General features: G+C 37.3%; 1 protein-coding gene across 2 annotated transcripts in view; it reads left to right on the top strand.

Moving 5' to 3' along the window:
* FCRL3 (Fc receptor like 3) overlaps positions 1-14561 on the top strand; it is a 39292-nt gene extending 24731 nt beyond the window's left edge. For both annotated transcript variants that reach the window (XM_032612874.1, XM_032612881.1), the window contains 7 exons: positions 4346-4624; positions 4992-5111; positions 10504-10531; positions 11408-11520; positions 11734-11802; positions 13337-13368; positions 13462-14561. In XM_032612874.1, the coding sequence (XP_032468765.1) occupies positions 4346-4624; positions 4992-5111; positions 10504-10531; positions 11408-11520; positions 11734-11802; positions 13337-13368; positions 13462-13605 (785 nt within the window). In that variant the 3' untranslated portion in view covers positions 13606-14561. The remainder of the gene's footprint in view (positions 1-4345; positions 4625-4991; positions 5112-10503; positions 10532-11407; positions 11521-11733; positions 11803-13336; positions 13369-13461) is intronic.
* Positions 14562-18998: the final 4437 nt, after the last annotated feature.

Genomic DNA, 18998 nt, shown 5'->3' with positions numbered 1-18998 from the left:
TTATTGTGTTGCTGTCAATTTCTCCCTTTAGGTCTGTTAATAATTGCTTTGTATATTTTGGTGCTCCTATGTTACGTGCATATATATTTATCACTATTACATCTTCTTGATGAATTGTCCCCTTTATCACAATTAATGTCCATTTTTGTCCTTTGTTATCTTTTTTGGCTTGAGGTCTATTTCTTCTGATATGAGCATGGCTATACCCAATTTTTTTTTTTTTTTTTTTTGGCTGCCATATGCATGGAGTATCATCTTCCATCCTTTCACTCTGAGCTTATGTTTGTCTTTAAAGGTAATGTGAGTTTCTTGGAGGTAGCATAGAATTGGGTCTTATTTTTTACTCCATCGAGCCACTCTATGTCTTTGATTGTGAATTCAACCCATTTACATTTAAGGTTATTATTGATAAAGGAGAATTTAGTATTGCCATTTTACCTTTCATTTTCAGGTTGCTCTATATCTCCATTGTTTTCTTCCCCTTAAGTTTCTGCCTGCCATTTTGGTTTTGTGGTTTTTTTATGATATTTTTTCTCAGTTTCCGTTTTTTCATGTTTTGTGTCTCTGTTCTAGACTTTTATTTTGTGGTTACACTGAGGTTTGCATAAGACCTCTCCTAGATAAAATAGTCTGTTTTCTGCTGATAGAATCTTATCTTCATTTACCTATATGGGTTCCATCCTTTTCCTCTTCCCCTTTTATGTTTTTATTGTCTCAAATTATCTCTTTTTGTATTGTGAGTTTTTTACCAAATTGAAGTAGCTATAGTTATTTTTCTGGCTTCCCCCCTTTTACCTTTATGCTATAATAAAGTGTTTAAAACCTATTCTGATAAAGAGCTGCAATTTTCTGATTCTGTCTATTTCAGTTTCCTCAAAGTTTTGTATACTTTTGCCTTTTTGTTTTTTGTAGAAGAGCTTCTTTCAACATTTCTTGCAAGCAGAACCAGTGTTGATGTATTCCCTCAGCTTTCATTCATATGGGAAGGTCTTTGTTTCTCCTTCATATCTGAATAATAACTTTGCTGGAAAAAATATTCTTGGGTGACACTTTTTATGTCTCAGTATTTTGAGAATGTCATTCCATACCCTCTTGTCCTGTAGAGTTTCTGTTGAGAAACCTGATGATAGGCTCATGGAGATTCTTTTGTAGGTTACCATCCTTTTTTCCCCCAGGCTGCCTTAAAATTCTTTCTTTGTGATTGACTTTTGACAATTTTAATATAACATGTCTTATAACAGGTATTTTTGCATTGAAGTAATTAAGTGTTCTCTTAGCTTCATGGATTTGTATATCCAGTTTCTTTCCTAGATTTGGGAAGTTCTCAGCTATTATTTATTTAAATATACTCTCTGTTCCCCTCTCCCTGTTTTCTCCTGGGACACCCCTTATACTAATGTTGCCTTTCCTAAAAGAGTCAGATAGTTCTTGGAGAATTCCCTCATTTTTAAATTATCTTATTTATCTCTCCTCTTATACTTGTATCATGTCTAGATTTCTATCTTGAGATTGCTAATTCTCTCTTTCATATAGTCTGATCTATTTCTAGTGCTTTCCAAGGCATTCTTCTCAACATTTATTCAGTTCTTCAATTCCAGAATTCCTGTTTGGCTCTTTTTTAGAGTTTTAATATCTCTGGTAAAGTATTTCTTTTGTTCATTAATTTTATTTCTGAGCTCATTAATCTGACTTTCTGAGTTTTCTTGTAGCTTGTTGAGTTTCTGAATGACAACTATTTTGACTTTCTTTGAATTCTTTCTCAGTTAGATCACAATATTTCATGACTGTAAGTTTGATTTCTGGAGAATTGCCAGTTTCTTTTTGTGGTACAGTGTTACTGTGATTCTTCGTGGTACTTGATGGGTGGTTTCTCTGCTGGTGCACTTGATGTGGTGACAGTTAGAAATCAGAGGCCTTTCTTTTGTTTTCCAGTAGGTGGTCGTATGGCATAAGTTTTTGGTTTCTCTTACCTAAGTTGTCTCTGGCTATGTTTGAGAGTAGTCACTTTCCATCCTCCCCTTTCTCTATAAGAAGTGTGGCTCTATTATCACTTCCTGTGCCTCCGGAGTTACTGCTGCTTTGCTCCTGAAGTGTTGCTGTTATCATCACCTGGTGCCCCAGGATGGTGGGCTGTTCTCTCGTGTCTGGGATCCCTTGAGTCATAGGCTCCACTAATGCAGGCAAAGCAAGGGGGTAGGGTGGGAGCTAGGGTCAGGCTGGCACCTATACCCTTTCTGATGTCATAAGATTTGTGGACTCTGCCGCTGTGGGTTGAGGGGCAGGGGCTGGCGTCATGGGGCACTCATTAAAAAAATGAGTAAAGGACTTGAATAGACATTTCTCCAAAGAAGACATATAAATGGCTATTAGATACATGAAAAAAATGCTCAACATCACTCATTATTAGGGAAATGCAAACCAAAACTACAATGAAATACCACCTCATACTCATTAGGATGAGTACTATAAAAATAATAGAAAATAACAAGTGTTGGCTAGGATGTGGAGAAATTGGAATCCTTGTGTAATGTTGGTAGGAATGTAAAATGATGAAATCATTATTGAGAACACTATGGAGGCTCCTCGGAAAATTAAAAATAGAGCTACCATATGATACAGAAATTCCACTTCTGGGTATACATCCCCCAACGCTGAAAATATATTCTCAAAAAGATATTTGTACACGTGTGTACAGAGCAACATTATTCATAATAGCTAAAACATGGAAACAACCCAGTCCGTTTATCTGTTGATAACCCAATATCCATTATCAGTAGATAAATGGATAAGCAAAGTGTGGTATGCACATAATATGAAATATTACTCAGACTTAAAAAGAAAGAAAATTCTACTACATGCTACAACCTGGATGAATCTTGAGGTCATTATGCTAAGTGAAACAAACCAGTCAAAAAAAGACAAATACTGTATGATCCCACTTATATAAGATGTTTAGGTTAGTCAAAATCATAGAAACAGAAAGTAGCCTGGTGCTTGTCAGGGGGTGGGGAAATGGAGTATAGGGAGTTATTGTTTAACGGGTATAGAATTTCACTTTTACAAGGTAAAAAGTTATGGAGATGGATGGTGGTATTGGTTTCACAATGTCATGAAATTATTTAATACCACTTAACTGTACACTTAAAAAGTTTATGATGGAAAATGTTATGAGCATTTTACAGCAATAAAAATTGGATAAAAATATATGAGGTGGGGACATGGGTGGAAAGGCACACTGAGATGTGCAAAAAATGTATAAAGCCTTACCTCTGAGACCCTTCGCATTTGGCCCAGGTCACTATATATTGTAAAGGATGTACAGAAGGGTGAGTTATTCCCATTCAATGGATTGTCTCCATGCTCCCTCCCCTTTAGCCAATCTCAGATGCAAAGCAAAGCTTAAGATCCTTACCAAACTTCTCTTGCCAATGAAGCACACAGCTTATATCTAAAGCACTGCACACAGATTGGCTCATCCAGGTTCCCTCACAACTTAGCAGAATCAGCAATCTCACAGTTCACATTTCACATTAATTAATTATTGATTAATAGTTCCATATATTAATTAAAAACATAGTGATTTTCTGGTTTTCCTGGCTGTCCTATTTCTATAATCACAAAGTAAAATGGAAATCATGTTGTTATTGCTGTGTCTGGATATTTTGGGGTCAATCTGGATCAATTTTGTCATCCACTCATTCACGAATTGTTGATGAACTATCACATGCCAAGGCAAAGTTCCAGCAGCCGGAAATACAAAAATGAACAAACAGATAAGTCCTCATCCTTATGAAATGTACATTCTATTAGAGGAATCAGATATACAACAATGATAGATAGATAAATAAGAGAGAGATACATAGATACATAGATTGATAGATGTTAGTATTAATGCTATGCAGAAAAATAAAGCAAGGTAACTGGGTAAAAGGTAATGAGGTCTTACTTCAGATAGGTGTGGAAGTCTAGGTTTAAAGCTAAGTCTCAGGAGTCAATCAATGATATGGAGAAACAAACCTTGCTTTTAGTTATTATTTCTATCAGTAATAGTAGCTAACATTTATCGAGCATTTTACATACATGATTCTTATTACCATAGCTTGTGATATAATTATTATTAGCTCCATTTTACGAAGGAATAAACTGAGACTTGGAGCTAGTAAAAAGTTTTTAAAACATCAAGATCACAGGGCTAATAAAGAGCAGAGATGGGATTTAAACTCAGGTTTTCCTGAATCCCAGGTCTCTGTTCCTACTACTAAACTAAACTAAATATTTCCTTTATTAACTTATCTTGTACACATACTTAATTAAAGCTGCTCATGAATTATGTTGCTTCCGTCAGTTCCAGTGTCTCATCCTGTCTTCACCTTCCACCCTACTGGGGCCCAGGCTATAGTGGGAGATGTGTTAGAGCTTCGCTGTGAGGCCCAAAGAGGCTCTCCCCCAATCCTGTACTGGTTTTATCACAAGAATGTCACCCTGGGGAGCATCTTGGACCCCTTTGGAGGAGGAGCATCCTTCAACCTCACTCTGATGGCAGAGCATTCTGGGAACTTCTCTTGTGGGGCTGACAATGGCCTGGGGGTCCAGCGCAGTGAGATGGTGACACTCAGCGTCACAGGTGAGTTGGTGGTACCTGGGCTACAGGTTACATTTATAAGCAATAAAATATTTCTCCAATAGACTGTAGAAATTCTCCCAGTGTCAGAGTTATTAACATGAAAACAAGGCTTGAAGCTTCTGGAGACTGGTACTGATTTCATGGGGATGGGGGAGGGAAAAGGAATACATTTTGATGTTAGATTCTGGCAATCACTCTCATGTGCTATTATTTTGAAAATTACGAATTATACTGTAAATGATTCAAATTGAGAAATCAGAACCTGGCAAAAACCTGTCCTAATATATCGCTAGCCCCCACCTACATGTTCTTTGTCTAGATAAAAAAATATTTGGCCCTGAACTCAAGTATAGGTCTCTTTACTTAGGGCCTTCCAGTAACAAAATAATGCTTATCACCGAGGGGGTCACTGCAGGGCTGCTAAGCATCCTTGGCCTTGCTGCTACTGCTGCTCTGGTGTGTTACTTCAGGACCCAAAGGAATTCAGGTGAGTGACTATATCTTACTCTTTGATGTTGTGACTTTTGCCATTGCTGTAATAACTTGGACTTGTGTAGTACATCCTATAAAGGTCAATTATTCCTTTCCAAGTACTAAGCCCTCAGTTCTAATCACTGCCACTCTGTGGCAGTGACAAAAATGTACAACAAATTTCTTAATGAAGTTACTACTCCATGTGTTTAATTTGAGACTTAAATCAGAGAACAGAGTTTATCTTCCATTTAAAAATTAGAAAGTTAAGTATTTACTGTTCCAACCCCAGTCCAAAGCTTACTGAAAACAAAAAGAAGGAAAAACAAAGTCCTCCACTTGTAACAACAGCAAAAATAGACAATAGCCATAAGTAACCATAAACTCTGAGATATATTTGAAAAGCATATAAAGACAGTGATATTTATTAGTAGATAAAATTAATAGATATTCTGAGAATGAAATTAAAATTTTAATTTCTGATTGTTGCTAGTATATAGAAATTCAGTTGATTTTTGTACATTGATCTCATATCCTGCAACCTTGCAAAACACACTTATTAATTCTAGTATTAGTTTTGTAGATTCCATCAGATTTTTCTGTATAGATGATCAAGACATCTGGGAATAAAGATAATTTTACTCCTTGCTTTCCAATCTGGATTCCTTTTATTTCTTTTTCTTGTCTTAATGGACTGGCTAGAACCTCCTGTACAATGTTGAATAGAAGTGTTGAGAATAGACCTACTTGTCTTGTTCTTGAACTTAAAGGGGGGAAAGTATTTGGACTTTCACCACTGCATATGATAATATTAGCTGTGGATTTCTTGTAGCTGCTGTTTATTAGGCTGAAGAACTCCCTACTAATTGTAATTTGCTGACAGTTTTTACAGAAGAAATGACAAATGTTTTTTCTACATTGATTGAGATGATCATATGATTTTATTTTCTAGTCTAGTGATACAGATATTGGATTTTGAAAGTTGAACTGGCTTTACATTTCTGGGGTCATCCTCACTTGCTTATAATTTTTGAATTTGATTTGCTAAAATCTTTAAGAACGTTCGCACCTATGTTCATAAGGGATATTGATTTGGTAGTTTTATTTTCTTGTCATTTCTTTTTCTGGCTTGATGTCTAGGTAATACCCACTTAGTTATCACTTCCAGAATTTTTCATTCCTTTTTGTATATACATACATCCATATGGTATCATTCTCTCTCAGTTTGAAGGACCTCTTTTTAACATTTCTTGTACTATGGGTTTGTTTGTGAACTTGATTGACAGTGTTACTGAAGTCTTCTATATCCTTTCTGATTTTCTTTTTACTTGATCTATCAGTTATTGAGAGCAGGGTATTGAAATCTTCAACAATATTTGTAAATGTTTCCATTTCTTCTTGCAATTCTATCACATGTGCTTCATGTATTTTGAAACTTTATTACTAGGTGCACAAATATTTATCATTGTTATGTGTTTTTGATGAAATGACCACATTATCCTTATGACCTTTTTATTCCTGTAGCATCATTTACTCTGAAATATTCTTTGATATTAATATATTAATATAAATAATGTTAGCATGATATTTCTTTTTTCTACCCTTTTAACTTATTTGTGCCTCTATTTTTTTTTTTTTTTTTGCGGTACTCGGGCCTCTCACTGTTGTGGCCTCTCCCATTGTGGAGCACAGGCTCCGGATGTGCAGGCTCAGTGGCCATGGCTCATGGGCCCAGCCGTTCCGCAGCATGTGGGATCTTCCCAGACCAGAGCACGAACCCGTGTCTCCTGCATCGGCAGGTGGACTCTCAACCACTGCGCCACCAGGGAAGCCCTGTGCCTCTATATTTAAAGTGTATTTTTATAGATAGCATATAGTTAACTTGGATTTTTTTAATCTAATATGGCAGTCTCTACCCTTTAATTTTAAAAATTTAGACCATTTAGATTAATGTGATTATTGATAGGGCTAGGTCCCTAAATCTATTATTTTGCTATTTGTTTTCTATTTGTCTCATCTGTTCTTTGTTTTCCGTTTCCTTTTTTTTTCTACCCTCTTTTGGACCACTTGAGTATTTTTTATGATTCCATTTTATTTCCTTTTTTGGCTTATTATCTATATAACTCATTGCTTTGTTATTTTAGTGGTTATTTTAGAGTGTATGGTATACATATCTAACTTATCACAGTCTACTTACAAGTGACATTATATCACTTCATGTATAGCATAAGAATCTTGCCATTGTGTACTCCATTTCTCCCCTGCCTGTTACATTGCTATTACTTTTGTAAACAATTATCTTTTAAAGAAGTTTACATATAATTTTAAAATATTATACATTTACTCATAAAATTACCACTTCCAATGTTCTTCATTCCTTTTTGTATATCCATATGTTCATCTGGTATCATTTTCTTTCCACCTAAAAGATTTCTTTTAACATTTCTTGTAGTATGGGTCTGCTGGTTGTGAATTATTTCAGCTTCTGTATGTCTGTAAAAGTCTCTGTTTTGCATTCATTTGTGAAATATATTTTTACTGGCATAGAATTCTGGGTTGAAAATTTTGTTTTCTTTCAATATTTTTAAGATGCTGTACTGTCTTCCTGTGTGCATGATTTCTAACAAGAAATCTGCCATAATCCTTGTCTCTTTCTTATGTGATTGCTTTTATTTTTCTCTCTGAATGTTTTTTCATGGATCAGAAATCTTTGAGTGCATAGACTGTTTTGTTCAGTGCTTTGGGTACTTATAAGGTTTCAAGACTTTATATCTGGAATTACTAATCCTTTACTTTCTGTCTTTCTCTGTGGTGTAACATGAACTCTGTGGTGTAACATGAACTCTCTTTTTCTGTCATACCAAATGGTTCTGTTTTCCTTTTTCAGGGCTCATATTGAAAATCAAGCAAATAAACAAATAATTGGGTCTCAATTTAATGAAGGCTTTACATACTTTCCTTAATGATAGTGGTTAAGCATTGTCTTCTGACTTCCACTTTCAGGTCAATCAATGAGCATCCATCCTTCCTCTTCTTTGTACAAAAAATGGCATCATCATTTTATGACTGATATTTAAAGCTATTTAATAGTTTCTTAAATAATATTACATATACAATTATGTGTGTAGCACTAACCCTGATAGTACTCATCATAAAATCTGTCACTCATGTAGAGTCTATTATATGCAATTTTATAGTGTCTAATTCTCTCAGTTTTTCAGTATGTACGTTTCACTTCAATTCTACCAATATCATTATAACCATATTAAAGATGAAGAAATGAAGATTTGGAGAAGTTAGAAACATTTCCAAATTCATGTGTATCTACTAAGAGTCAGAGTTAGGTCTTAACTGGGGTCTCCCTAGCCCTTGAGTCCATATACTCTCCATTAAATCTTGGGGACTTGTAAAAGGCTGGTTGTACCTCCTACTTTAAAAATTACTTTTCTATCTCATTACCTATCTGGATGTCATTTATTAATCAGTAGCATACTAGAAGTGCAGACATTAGAACCTCAGTATCGCAGTTGATAATATTAAAAAAACAGGTTGCTCAGTCAGTACAACACCAAATAACACAAGGGAAGGAAAGATTACCAATCATTATTTAATGTGATCCATGAGGGCAGAAACTCAGGAGATTCTGTCCTCTATATCTAAGGGAAATGTTTTTTTAAATAGCAAACTCAACTAAGGAATTCTGACAGTGTCAATCAGAGGGTCTCTGCCTTTCACATCTCAAAATCTTGTCTACTGTACTTCCCTCATAGCAAAGTCTTCCTTCTCATTATTGACCAGTCTTCTCAGGGAAGAGCTCAGTCCATTCAAATTCATCTAAAAGTGAAGGACTCTGCTCCTTAAGCCTGAGTGTTTCCTCCAAGTTACCTAAGGGAGTGATATATTTATTGACTCTATAACTGCTTGGAATTAAATTCCAGTAATGTAACTCTCCAAACTCCAGTCTCCTTAGCTGTATAATGGTCATAATAATAGTATATACCTTTTAGGTGCTATGAGACAATCTATGTAAACTGCTTAGCACAGTGCCTGGCCCATATATCTTTAGTGAATACTAGCTTATATTATAAATAGCCACCTTCTGGGTCTGTTTTCCTTTATGCAGATGAAGAGATAATCTGACTCTCAGATGCATCCTGGGACTTAGTTAACCTGCTTACAAGTAAGGGTATTAGTTGTTGATTGATATTGTTACAATGGCCCTGAGGAGAGAGATACAGGCCAGGATCACACTTACACACCTCTAGTTTAACTCAGGACACCTGGTTCCCAAAGATGGGGTTTGTAGGCATTAATCAGTCATTTTCCATGAGAGGTAAGGCTGAATATGTTTACTTTGGGAAATAACTTGTGTCCTCTAAGACCAGTGAGACAGATATAGAGCCACAGATAAGTAGGCAAAGGGCAGAGATGGGAAACTGGGAGGAGGCTGTACTGGGCAGGCCAGAAAGATTTCAATATTTTTGTGTTGATGGAAAGCTGGCATATTTTCAAGGCTGATGGAGTAGGCTTCCAAATTAGGTTTACATGTAGTCACCTATTAAAAAATCGTCAACTTGTTTTTCTTTTAGTCCTCATAGTACACAGTTTAATTTGTTCAGTCATTTAACAAATCTTTACTAAATATTTTCAACCTTCTAGGCACTGGAAATAGAAAAATAATTAAGACAAGTTTTACACCCTCAAGTAACACACCTTTTCATGAAGGAGAGAGTTAGAGGCAAACACAGAAATAGATAATTAAAATACAATATAGTAATTTTAATATTGCAGGGTTCTATGTGCATGGATATAGGTCACTTAATCCAGCCTGTTGGCATCAGGGAAAGCTCTGGAGGAGGAAAGATAAATTGGTATTAGCCAGGTGAAAGCGAAGGAAAGAAGGGGTATGGAGAAAACAATATGCACCCAATGTTGTTGAAATGGATTTGCAAGGTCAGAGATAAAGAAAGGTCTGGGCTTATTCTGGTAGTCCTATTGAGTCATACTTGTGTAACAAGTATTAATTTTAACCCCCCTCTAGGCCTCAGTCTCCTTGTCTCTACCTCATAGGGCTGCAGTGAGAATAGAGAAGTGGGAGTATGGGAAGCACTTGATCTAGAGTTAAATATTAAGTTGTCTCTCTTCTGCTACTTCGTCACAACCACTTAGAGTTCATGCTGCTATTACTGATTGAATGATTGAGAATAAGTGTGATTCTGTGCAAATGTCTCTCCAGACCCCACCTTCTTTATCTATAACATGACATAAGGGGTGGAGCCAGATGTTCTCAAAGATTTGCCATAGCTGAAATCTAGGCTGAATTTGATTTCTGGGAAAGGATATTCTAACATAGAGCACATTGTCCACAGAGATCACTTATCATCAATGTTCCTTTTTTTGTTTTTCAGGAGGACTTTCCACCACTGGAACACCTAGGTGAGGTCTCTTCTTCTTGTGCTGTCAGCATTTTCATTTTATTTATGCTCACAAGATAGAACATGGAATTATGTACATTAAAAATATTTTACTCATTTCCTATTAAAATTTCAAATTCTTATGAAATAAAAAATGTGATTAAGAAGGCCACTTTCGATCATAGTTGTGAATAATACTCACTTATACCTACTTATACTCAGAATTAATATTATTTACTATCCATGGTTAATTTATCTCCTTCCTTAAGTGTGCGCCAGTAGAGAATTGATCACTGATGTCTTAATGATATCATCTTTCATAAGGCTACATTTATTCACTCCCTTAATGCTCATTTCTCCACTCATATACTCATTCAGGAAACAATTATTGAATGCTGGCAATGTTCAACTCACAATATTAACTGCAGAAGGAAATGAAATTGGAAAAAAATACTTTTCCTGAAGAGCCTTCATAATATTTTACAGGAAAGGTAGATCATTGTAATATGAGGTAGAAAACTGAAAGGAACCTAAAAAATGACAAAGGTCAACTTCTGTGGAATGCAGAAGCCTTTGTGTACCAATGTTGAAACATTTTAACTTTTGAAAGCAATAAAAAATAGGCAAACACAAGTGTTTACTCTATCAAAGGGACCTTGAACTATGTAGCTTTTGTCCTCTGACCTTGCCTCAGCTGGCCTTCTCTGTAATGCTGCTCTGGCTCTGTCTTGTGCCATACTTCTGACGTTTTCTCAAAAGAAGCATGAAGACTCAGAGTAGCAGCCATGATATTTTCACATGAACCATGCTGAGCTCTTCCTGGATATTGATTTTCCTGAGATTCTGTGTAGTCCACAAATACTTTTCTCCTTTTTGTCTCTCTCCCCTTCTGTCACAGTTACAGTCCCAGGGAGTTTAAGGAACCTTCTAGAACCTCCAACACAGACCCCCAAGAACCCACTTACTCTGAACCACCAGACCCAATGGAACAGCAGCCAGTGTGCAGCAATGGTGAGAACTTCCTAAGGAACAGAAGGCTCCAGGGAGGAACCAGGGAGGGAAGAGAGATTGAGCAACAGTCCATGGTTCAGTCATATTCAATATAAAAATGTCATTTCTGGCACTATGTCAAGGTTAGAAGGTGGTTATAAACTTGGTGACTGGGAAGAAGAGTTTATAGTGTGAGCTCTTGACTGCAGCCAACTGTGATCTATTGTTTTGCAGTGGATCTTGGTGAGAGTAACCTGGTTTATTCCCAGATCTGCAGCATCCAAGATACAAAAGAAAATTCAGGTGAGACACAAGTAGAGGTAAGGTGGCAGTGTTTTATCAAATCCAGCAAGGGGTTTTTGATCAAAGAGTCATCTCAATATGAATCCAACATGAGAGGCATTAACTGCTCCTCTTATATTACCAATCCTATAATCATATCCATTCCCTCTTACCTGTCTACACTGCCACCATTACCTCATAAACTCTTTAAGGACAGACACCTTATTTCTTTGCTAATATATCAGTAGCATATAGTGTTATGCTTAGAAAATGTTAGGCCCCCTCAAATTTTTCTTTAATGAATGAATGAACATAGGCATAATAAATGAACAATAAATGAACATAATAAATGAACAAAGGCATAATAAATTAAGCCTTTAATTATCTGATGTGTAGACAATTGTAATTCTCTTAACTGGTCTCTTTATTTCTAATCTCATTCTCCTTCAAACCTTGTAACGACCTGTTTCCAGCGTGATCCCTCTTAGATGCACAATTGATCACATCATTGTCTAGGTTAACTGCCCTCAGTGATTCTCCATTTTAAAGCATGACCCTTGACTTCCCCTGTGATTTTGTCCCTCCTCTAAGCTCTGCCTTATGTCCTTACTTTAGCCATATTGAACTCTTAACATTTCTTTCATCAAACTGGGTTGTTTTGTGCTTTGGTGCTCGTGCTTCTTATTTGTCTTGTAATCTTCTTGCCTCTAGTTTGTCTGTGACCCTTGCTCACATTTCAAGAAATAATTCAGTTACCATCGTAAAACTCAGTAATTCCCACCAGCCCTCCCTATCTCCTAACCTGGGAGGAACTGATTACCCTTTGTGGCAACAGCATAGTTTAATATGTATTTTTATCTTGGTGCTCATAATACTTCTTGCATTTGTTTCCATGTCTATTTCTCTATTTCTTTCCTTAAAAAGATAAGATTCTTAATTGTATGGACTGAGCTTATGTCATTTCCCCCACTTTATGGCTTACCAATGCTTAATAGAAGGTCATTGTTCACTGAATGCTTATTGGCTGAATAACTAAATGAAAGAGATCCAAAGACTCCCTTGGAAGGTTAGGAGAAATACACACACTGAATTTTCTCAAAGTTAGCACTGCATATCTTTGGCTTACTGGGCATTTTCTGTTTGGCCTTAGAATGCCAAGTCCTTATTGGAGCTGCCTCCTCCAATTTCTCTGTGCAAAGTGAAGTGAATCATATTTACTTCCTTCTCCCAGATGATCAATGTAGCCATAGAGACCCTAAATAGTAGTAGGGAGGTGGGAATAACAGAGTTGCTCTACTGGGGTTGTGATGAGCCGTGGAAAAAGGAAGATATTTTCAAGAAAGTCATTCTGGGCATTTTATGGGCAGAGGAAAGGCTTTATTGTTTGTGTGAGGATGAGATTCTTGCTCTGTGAGGGCTTTGGAAGAATTCAGCAGAGGAGACAGGAAATGAGTTAGCAGAGGAAAGATTGGCTAGGAATGCACTGTGAGTAGGTTGTAAGTTACAATGTATTACCCACGGTTTAATACTTTTCTTTCCTCTTCCCATCCAATAGCAAATTCACCAAAGAAACACTGGGAGCATAAGGTGGGTCATATTTCCTGGCTTTCTTTCCCCTCTGCTCTTCCTCACCTACATTTAAGTACTATTTGTGTTTTGTTTTGTTTTGTTTTCCACTAGGAGCCTGAAGTCATCTATTCAGAGTTGAAGAAGGCACATCTAGATGATTCTGCAGGGCTGGCCATCAATCAAGACAGGGACCTTGAAGATGCTGCAGAAAACTATGAGAATGTCCCATGTGCATTGTCAGCCATAGACAACTAGCTCTGTACCCATAGTGGCTCACAGAGACCCTGAGAAGCAGCCTGTGTCATTATCTCTGTTATCTCCAGCCATGCTACCTCCTTCCCCCCAGGGCTCAGCATCCCAAGAGGCTGGGCTATAGGGGACATCAGGCTGGGTGAAAGTTCTGCCAACTTCCTCTGTGCCTGAGTCTGTGTATTATCTAGGAACACAGTGAGCAGCATTTGAGTAAATTCTGCATTCTTTTCACAGTAGAGACACATGTGAAGGCAGGGCAGTTGGGCCTTCAGTTCCCAGGCCTGTTGATGAGAAAGGAGAAATGGTCTAGCCAGGATCACGAGGTTGCAATCGTGACCAGTTGATCTAAGTGGGATCAAAATCTTTTTATATACTATCTCTGCATAAACAGTTTGTTCTAAACATCTTGTTTTCATTTTTGTGGGGTTGATAGTGGCATGGCTGATGTTCTGTTGTACATGCTTTGTTCCAGCTGCCAAATTGGAAACAACCAAAAAGCTTTGTTCTATCCACATGTATACTATTTCTTCATGAACTATACATCAGTATTAAGATTTTTTAAAATAACACATTCTATTTAATGGGAGAGAGCTTCCAAATTGTCTGATTAGATAGTATAATGGACTGAATTGTATTCTCTCAAAATTCAATGTGACTATACTTGGAGATAGGACCTTTAAGGAGATAATTATGGTTAAATGAGGTCATAAGGGTGGCCCCTAATTGAATTGGACTGGTGTCTTTCTAAGAAGAAGAGGAGACACCAGAGCCCTCTGTATCTTTCTTCATGCACACAGAGGAAAAGCCATGTGAAGACACAGCAAGAAAGATATCTGCAAAGCCTGAAGGTGGCAAGAAGAGAGGTCTCGCCAGAAACCAACTCTGCCAGCACCTTGATCTTGGACTTCTAGAACTGTGAGAAAATAGATATCTGATGTTTAAGCCACCTAGTCTGTGGTATTTTGTTATGGCAGCCAGAGCAGACTAACACAAATTTATACATAGATACATAGATGACAAATGATTGATGACGATGATGATGATGATAGATAGATAGATAGAAAAAGATAGATGCAGGTATATGACACACACACACATACACACCCCAGCCCACACAGAGTTTGTAGTCTTCAAGATACTTCATCTTTCATAAGATCAAACATTCCTCCTACAAGTTGCAGCTCAGTTTTACTGTTTAATTATTCAATATCCACTATTTGATGGCTACAGAAGCATCAACATCAATCTTGGAAGGTCAGTAGAGCCAATGATTTACATGACTCAGATGGTAAAGCTTAGTGTCACTCAGGAGCCCTCATGACCTGAGCTGGCAGTGGGTGTAGAGATGCAAGGCAATTAGTAGGCTCAAAGGAAGACATCCCCTTCCATTGTTCAGTGACTCCTAATCAATTCCTCAATTGACTGACAGATATTGGGTGTCTACCAATGAAGAAAAAACATTTTTTTAAGTATGCCAGCAAAAATGTTAGAAGCAGTTTTATTCATAATTTCTGCTGAGGCAGAAAAGGAATAATTGAAATTGTTAGCCTCTATCACCTAGTGTTACACTGACCATTTTTAGCTTTGAAAACAATAGACCTTAAGGAAAGAAGCTAGAAGTCCACTGAGGACTGATGCACCTCAACTGATACAATTTATGGACATCATTGATTTTACACCAGCCATTGTTGATAACGTTAAGTAAATAATGAAATGATGCTTTGCAAACCTTGAAAACAACTCAAGCATAAAAGTATTTTGTATTTCAAATTTTATGTTTTCCCCCTTGGGTGTCAAAAGCTTAGACATCAGGAAGTATAACATATATCAAAATGCAATCTGATTTGAGGCTTTTAGCCTTGACTAATGAATTCAACTAACAAGATCATTTGCCAAGGGAAAAAATGATTGCCTTCTTAAAGAGGAAATACATATTTTTATTATGAAAGAGGGACTTACCATTCTAGTTTCCATATTAGTAGGTACAATATGCAATCCATAATGTATGCCTGGCCTTTAGAGGGAGGAAGGAATCCAGGTGTAGTCTGTGTCTGTCCTTAAATTTTGCTCCAAATGCCTCCCCACCTTGAGCTCCAGAACGAATAAGGTATACAGGAGAAGGGGAACATGACACTAGATCCAGCTGTGGGAAAACCATCTAAAAGAGTTGTGACAAAAGGCAAGTTTTCTCTCTTGACTTCAGAGAGAAAAGAAATCCTTAAGGGAGAAAGACAGGATTGAGGTAGCTTCCCACGGACAGTGAGAGCCACTCTCCAGGAGTGCATGCAAGAGGTGCAAGCAGCACCAAGGACAGCAACCTATAAGAGGGACAGAATCAGGAAATGCCAGCAAGAAATGGGGACACCAGAGGGGCTGTACAGCCTACAGAATAGTTCCGAGTGTATGGAGGACCGCGCTCCCCAAACCCCTTATGCAGATCTTCAAACTAAGGGCAAATAGTAGTACCTGTAAGCAGTCAGGGAGAGTCGAAGGAATATTTGAGAGAAGATTCATGAGGCAATTATTTTCCCAACTAGTCAGGAAGGTAACAGTTGAGGCATTAAGATTCAAGACATTACTATAATTACTTTCTTTACATTTATTTTATTTTATTTTTACAAATAATTGAATAATTTATGCAGAGTAAACTGCATGGATTTAAAGTATACAATTTGATGAATTTTGACAAATATATGCATCCATGAAGACACTACCACAATCAAGATCCCAAATATCTCCATCACCCCCCAAAGTTTCCTTATCCTGTACGTAATACTTCTTTCCCTCCACCTTTATCTTATGCAGTCATTGATATGCTTTCTGTCACCGTAGATTACAGTGTATGCTGTAAGATTTTATATAAATAGAACCATAGAGTATATACTCTTTTGTGCCTGACTTCTTTCACCAAGCAGAAAGATTTTGAGATTCATTCACATTGCTTCATGAATCCATAGTATATATATACTTTTTATTGCTGAGTAAATATACCATTATATGTATATACCACTTTTGTTATCCATTTACCTGTTAATGGACATTTGGATTGTTTCATTTGTCATTATTAAAAATAAAGCTGCTATGAAAATTCATGACAATTCTTCGTGTGGACATATGTTTCCTTCGCTCCCTTGTAAACACTCTGGAGTATAATTGCTGGGTCACATAGTAGATTGATGCTTCACATTTTAAGAGGCTGCAATACTCTTTTCCAAAATGGCTGTACCATTTTACATTCCCACAAACAGTGCTTGATAGTTACAGTTGCTCCACATCCTTGCCAACACTTGGCATTTTCAGTTTTTAATTTGGTCACTCTAAAGGAGTTTGTAGTGTGGTATAGTGTTATCTCATTGTGGTTTTGATTTCACTGATAATCAATGATGTTGACTATCTTCTCAATTCCCTATTAGCACTTTGTAGGTCTTCTTTTGTGAAGTGTCTATTCACACATTTTACCTCTTCTTTATTGGAGCGTCTTTTTTTTTTGCAGTATGCGGGCCTCTCACTGTTGAGGCCTCTCCCGTTGCGGAGCACAGGCTCCGGATGCACAGGCTCAGTGGCCATGGCTCACGGGCCCAGCTGCTCCACGGCATGTGGGATCTTCCTGGACCAGGGCACGAACCCACGTCCCCTGCATCGGCAGGCAGACTTTCAACAACTGTGCCACCAGGGAAGCCCTACTGGTTAGTCTTTTTTATGATTGAGTTGCAAGAGGTTTTTTTGTTTGTTTGTTTGTATATGCTGGTCTGATTTATGTGTTGCAAGTGTTTTCTCCATGTCTGTAACTTGCCCTTCATTTTCTTAATGGTGTCTTTTGAAGAGAAGATATTCTTTTATTTTTGATAAAATCCAATTTATCTACTTTTTCATTTTATGGGTAAGCTTTGTGTTTTTTATATAAGAAAGTATACCCCAAGGTCAAAAGATTCTTTCCTATTTCGTTTTCTAGAAATTTTATAGTTTAACTCTTACATATAAACCTAAGAGCCATTTAGAGTGAAAATTTTTGTGTGTGTATTGTGTGAGGAAAAATGTTTTTTTCTTGTGAATATCCAGTTGTTCCAGCACTATTTGCTGAGTAAACTTTCTTTTGCCTCTTTATAATTTGAGTTCTTTGTCTTCTTATTACTGAGTTACTGGAGTTCTTTATGTATTTGGGATATGTATACCTTTGTCAGAAATGCTTAGCAAATATTTTCTCCTAATACATGACTTGCCTTTACATTTTCTTAACTGTACCTTTCAAAAGCAAACATTTTTAATTTGATGTGGTGGATTTATAGTCTAAATCGTTACCAGTTCCCCAGCCCAACAGCTATTCCTTGTTTCTACATATTCACACTTCCCAATCATTAACTCTTGAGTCAGCATTTTACTTCAAATGACAAGGTCACAGGGGTATGTACATGATTTCAATACTGATTTCTAATTTAATTACATTATTATTGGAGAACATTCTGTTATTTCAGTCATTTCAGACCTATTGGGACTAGTTTTATGACCCAGTATATAATCTGTCTCGATGAATATACCATGTGCACTTGAAAATAATTATATTCTGCAATTTTGGAGTGTCCTATTCTATAAATATCAATTAAGTCGAGGAAGTTGAGAGTGTTGTTCAAATTTTCTGTGTCTTTTTTTTTTTTTTTTTTAATTTATTTATTCATTTATTTATTTTTGGCTGTGTTGGGTCTTCGTTTCTGTGCGAGGGCTTTCTCTAGTTGTGGCAAGCGGGGGCCACTCTTCATCGCGGTGCGCGGGCCTCTCACTGTCGCGGCCTCTCTTGCTGCGGAGCACAGACTCCAGACGCGCAGAGCTCAGTATTTGTAGCTCACGGGCCCAGCTGCTCCGCGGCACGTGGGATCTTCCCAGACCAGGGCTTGAACCCGTGTCCCCTGCACTGGCAGGCAGACTCCCAACCACTGCGCCACCAGGGAAGCCCTTCTGTGTCTTTATTGAGTTTTTGTCTAACGTTCTTTCTTTTTTTTTTTTTTTTTTTTTTAAACATCTTTATTGGGGTATAATTGCTTTACAATGGTGTGTTAGTTTCTGCTTTATAACAAAGTGAATCAGCTATACATATACATATGTTCCCATATGTCTTCCCTCTTGCGTCTCCCTCCCTCCCACTCTCCCCATCCCACCCTTCCAGGCTGTCACAAAGCACCGAGCTAATATCCCTGTGCCTTGCGGCTGCTCCCCCCAGCTATCTACCTTACTACGTTTGTTAGTGTGTATATGTCCATGACTCTCTCTCGCCCTGTCAAAACTCACCCCTCCCCCTCCCCATACCCTCAAGTCCGTTCTCCAGTAGGTCTGCGTCTTTATTCCTATCTTACCCCTAGGTTCTTCATGACATTTTTTCCCCTTAAATTCCATATATATGTGTT

Source organism: Phocoena sinus, chromosome 1 (assembly GCF_008692025.1).
Source record: "Phocoena sinus isolate mPhoSin1 chromosome 1, mPhoSin1.pri, whole genome shotgun sequence".
In the NCBI taxonomy this organism is placed as follows: domain Eukaryota; kingdom Metazoa; phylum Chordata; class Mammalia; order Artiodactyla; family Phocoenidae; genus Phocoena; species Phocoena sinus.
The sequence above is the reverse complement of the archived record's forward strand: the minus strand, read 5'-3'. Positions and strand labels throughout refer to the sequence as shown.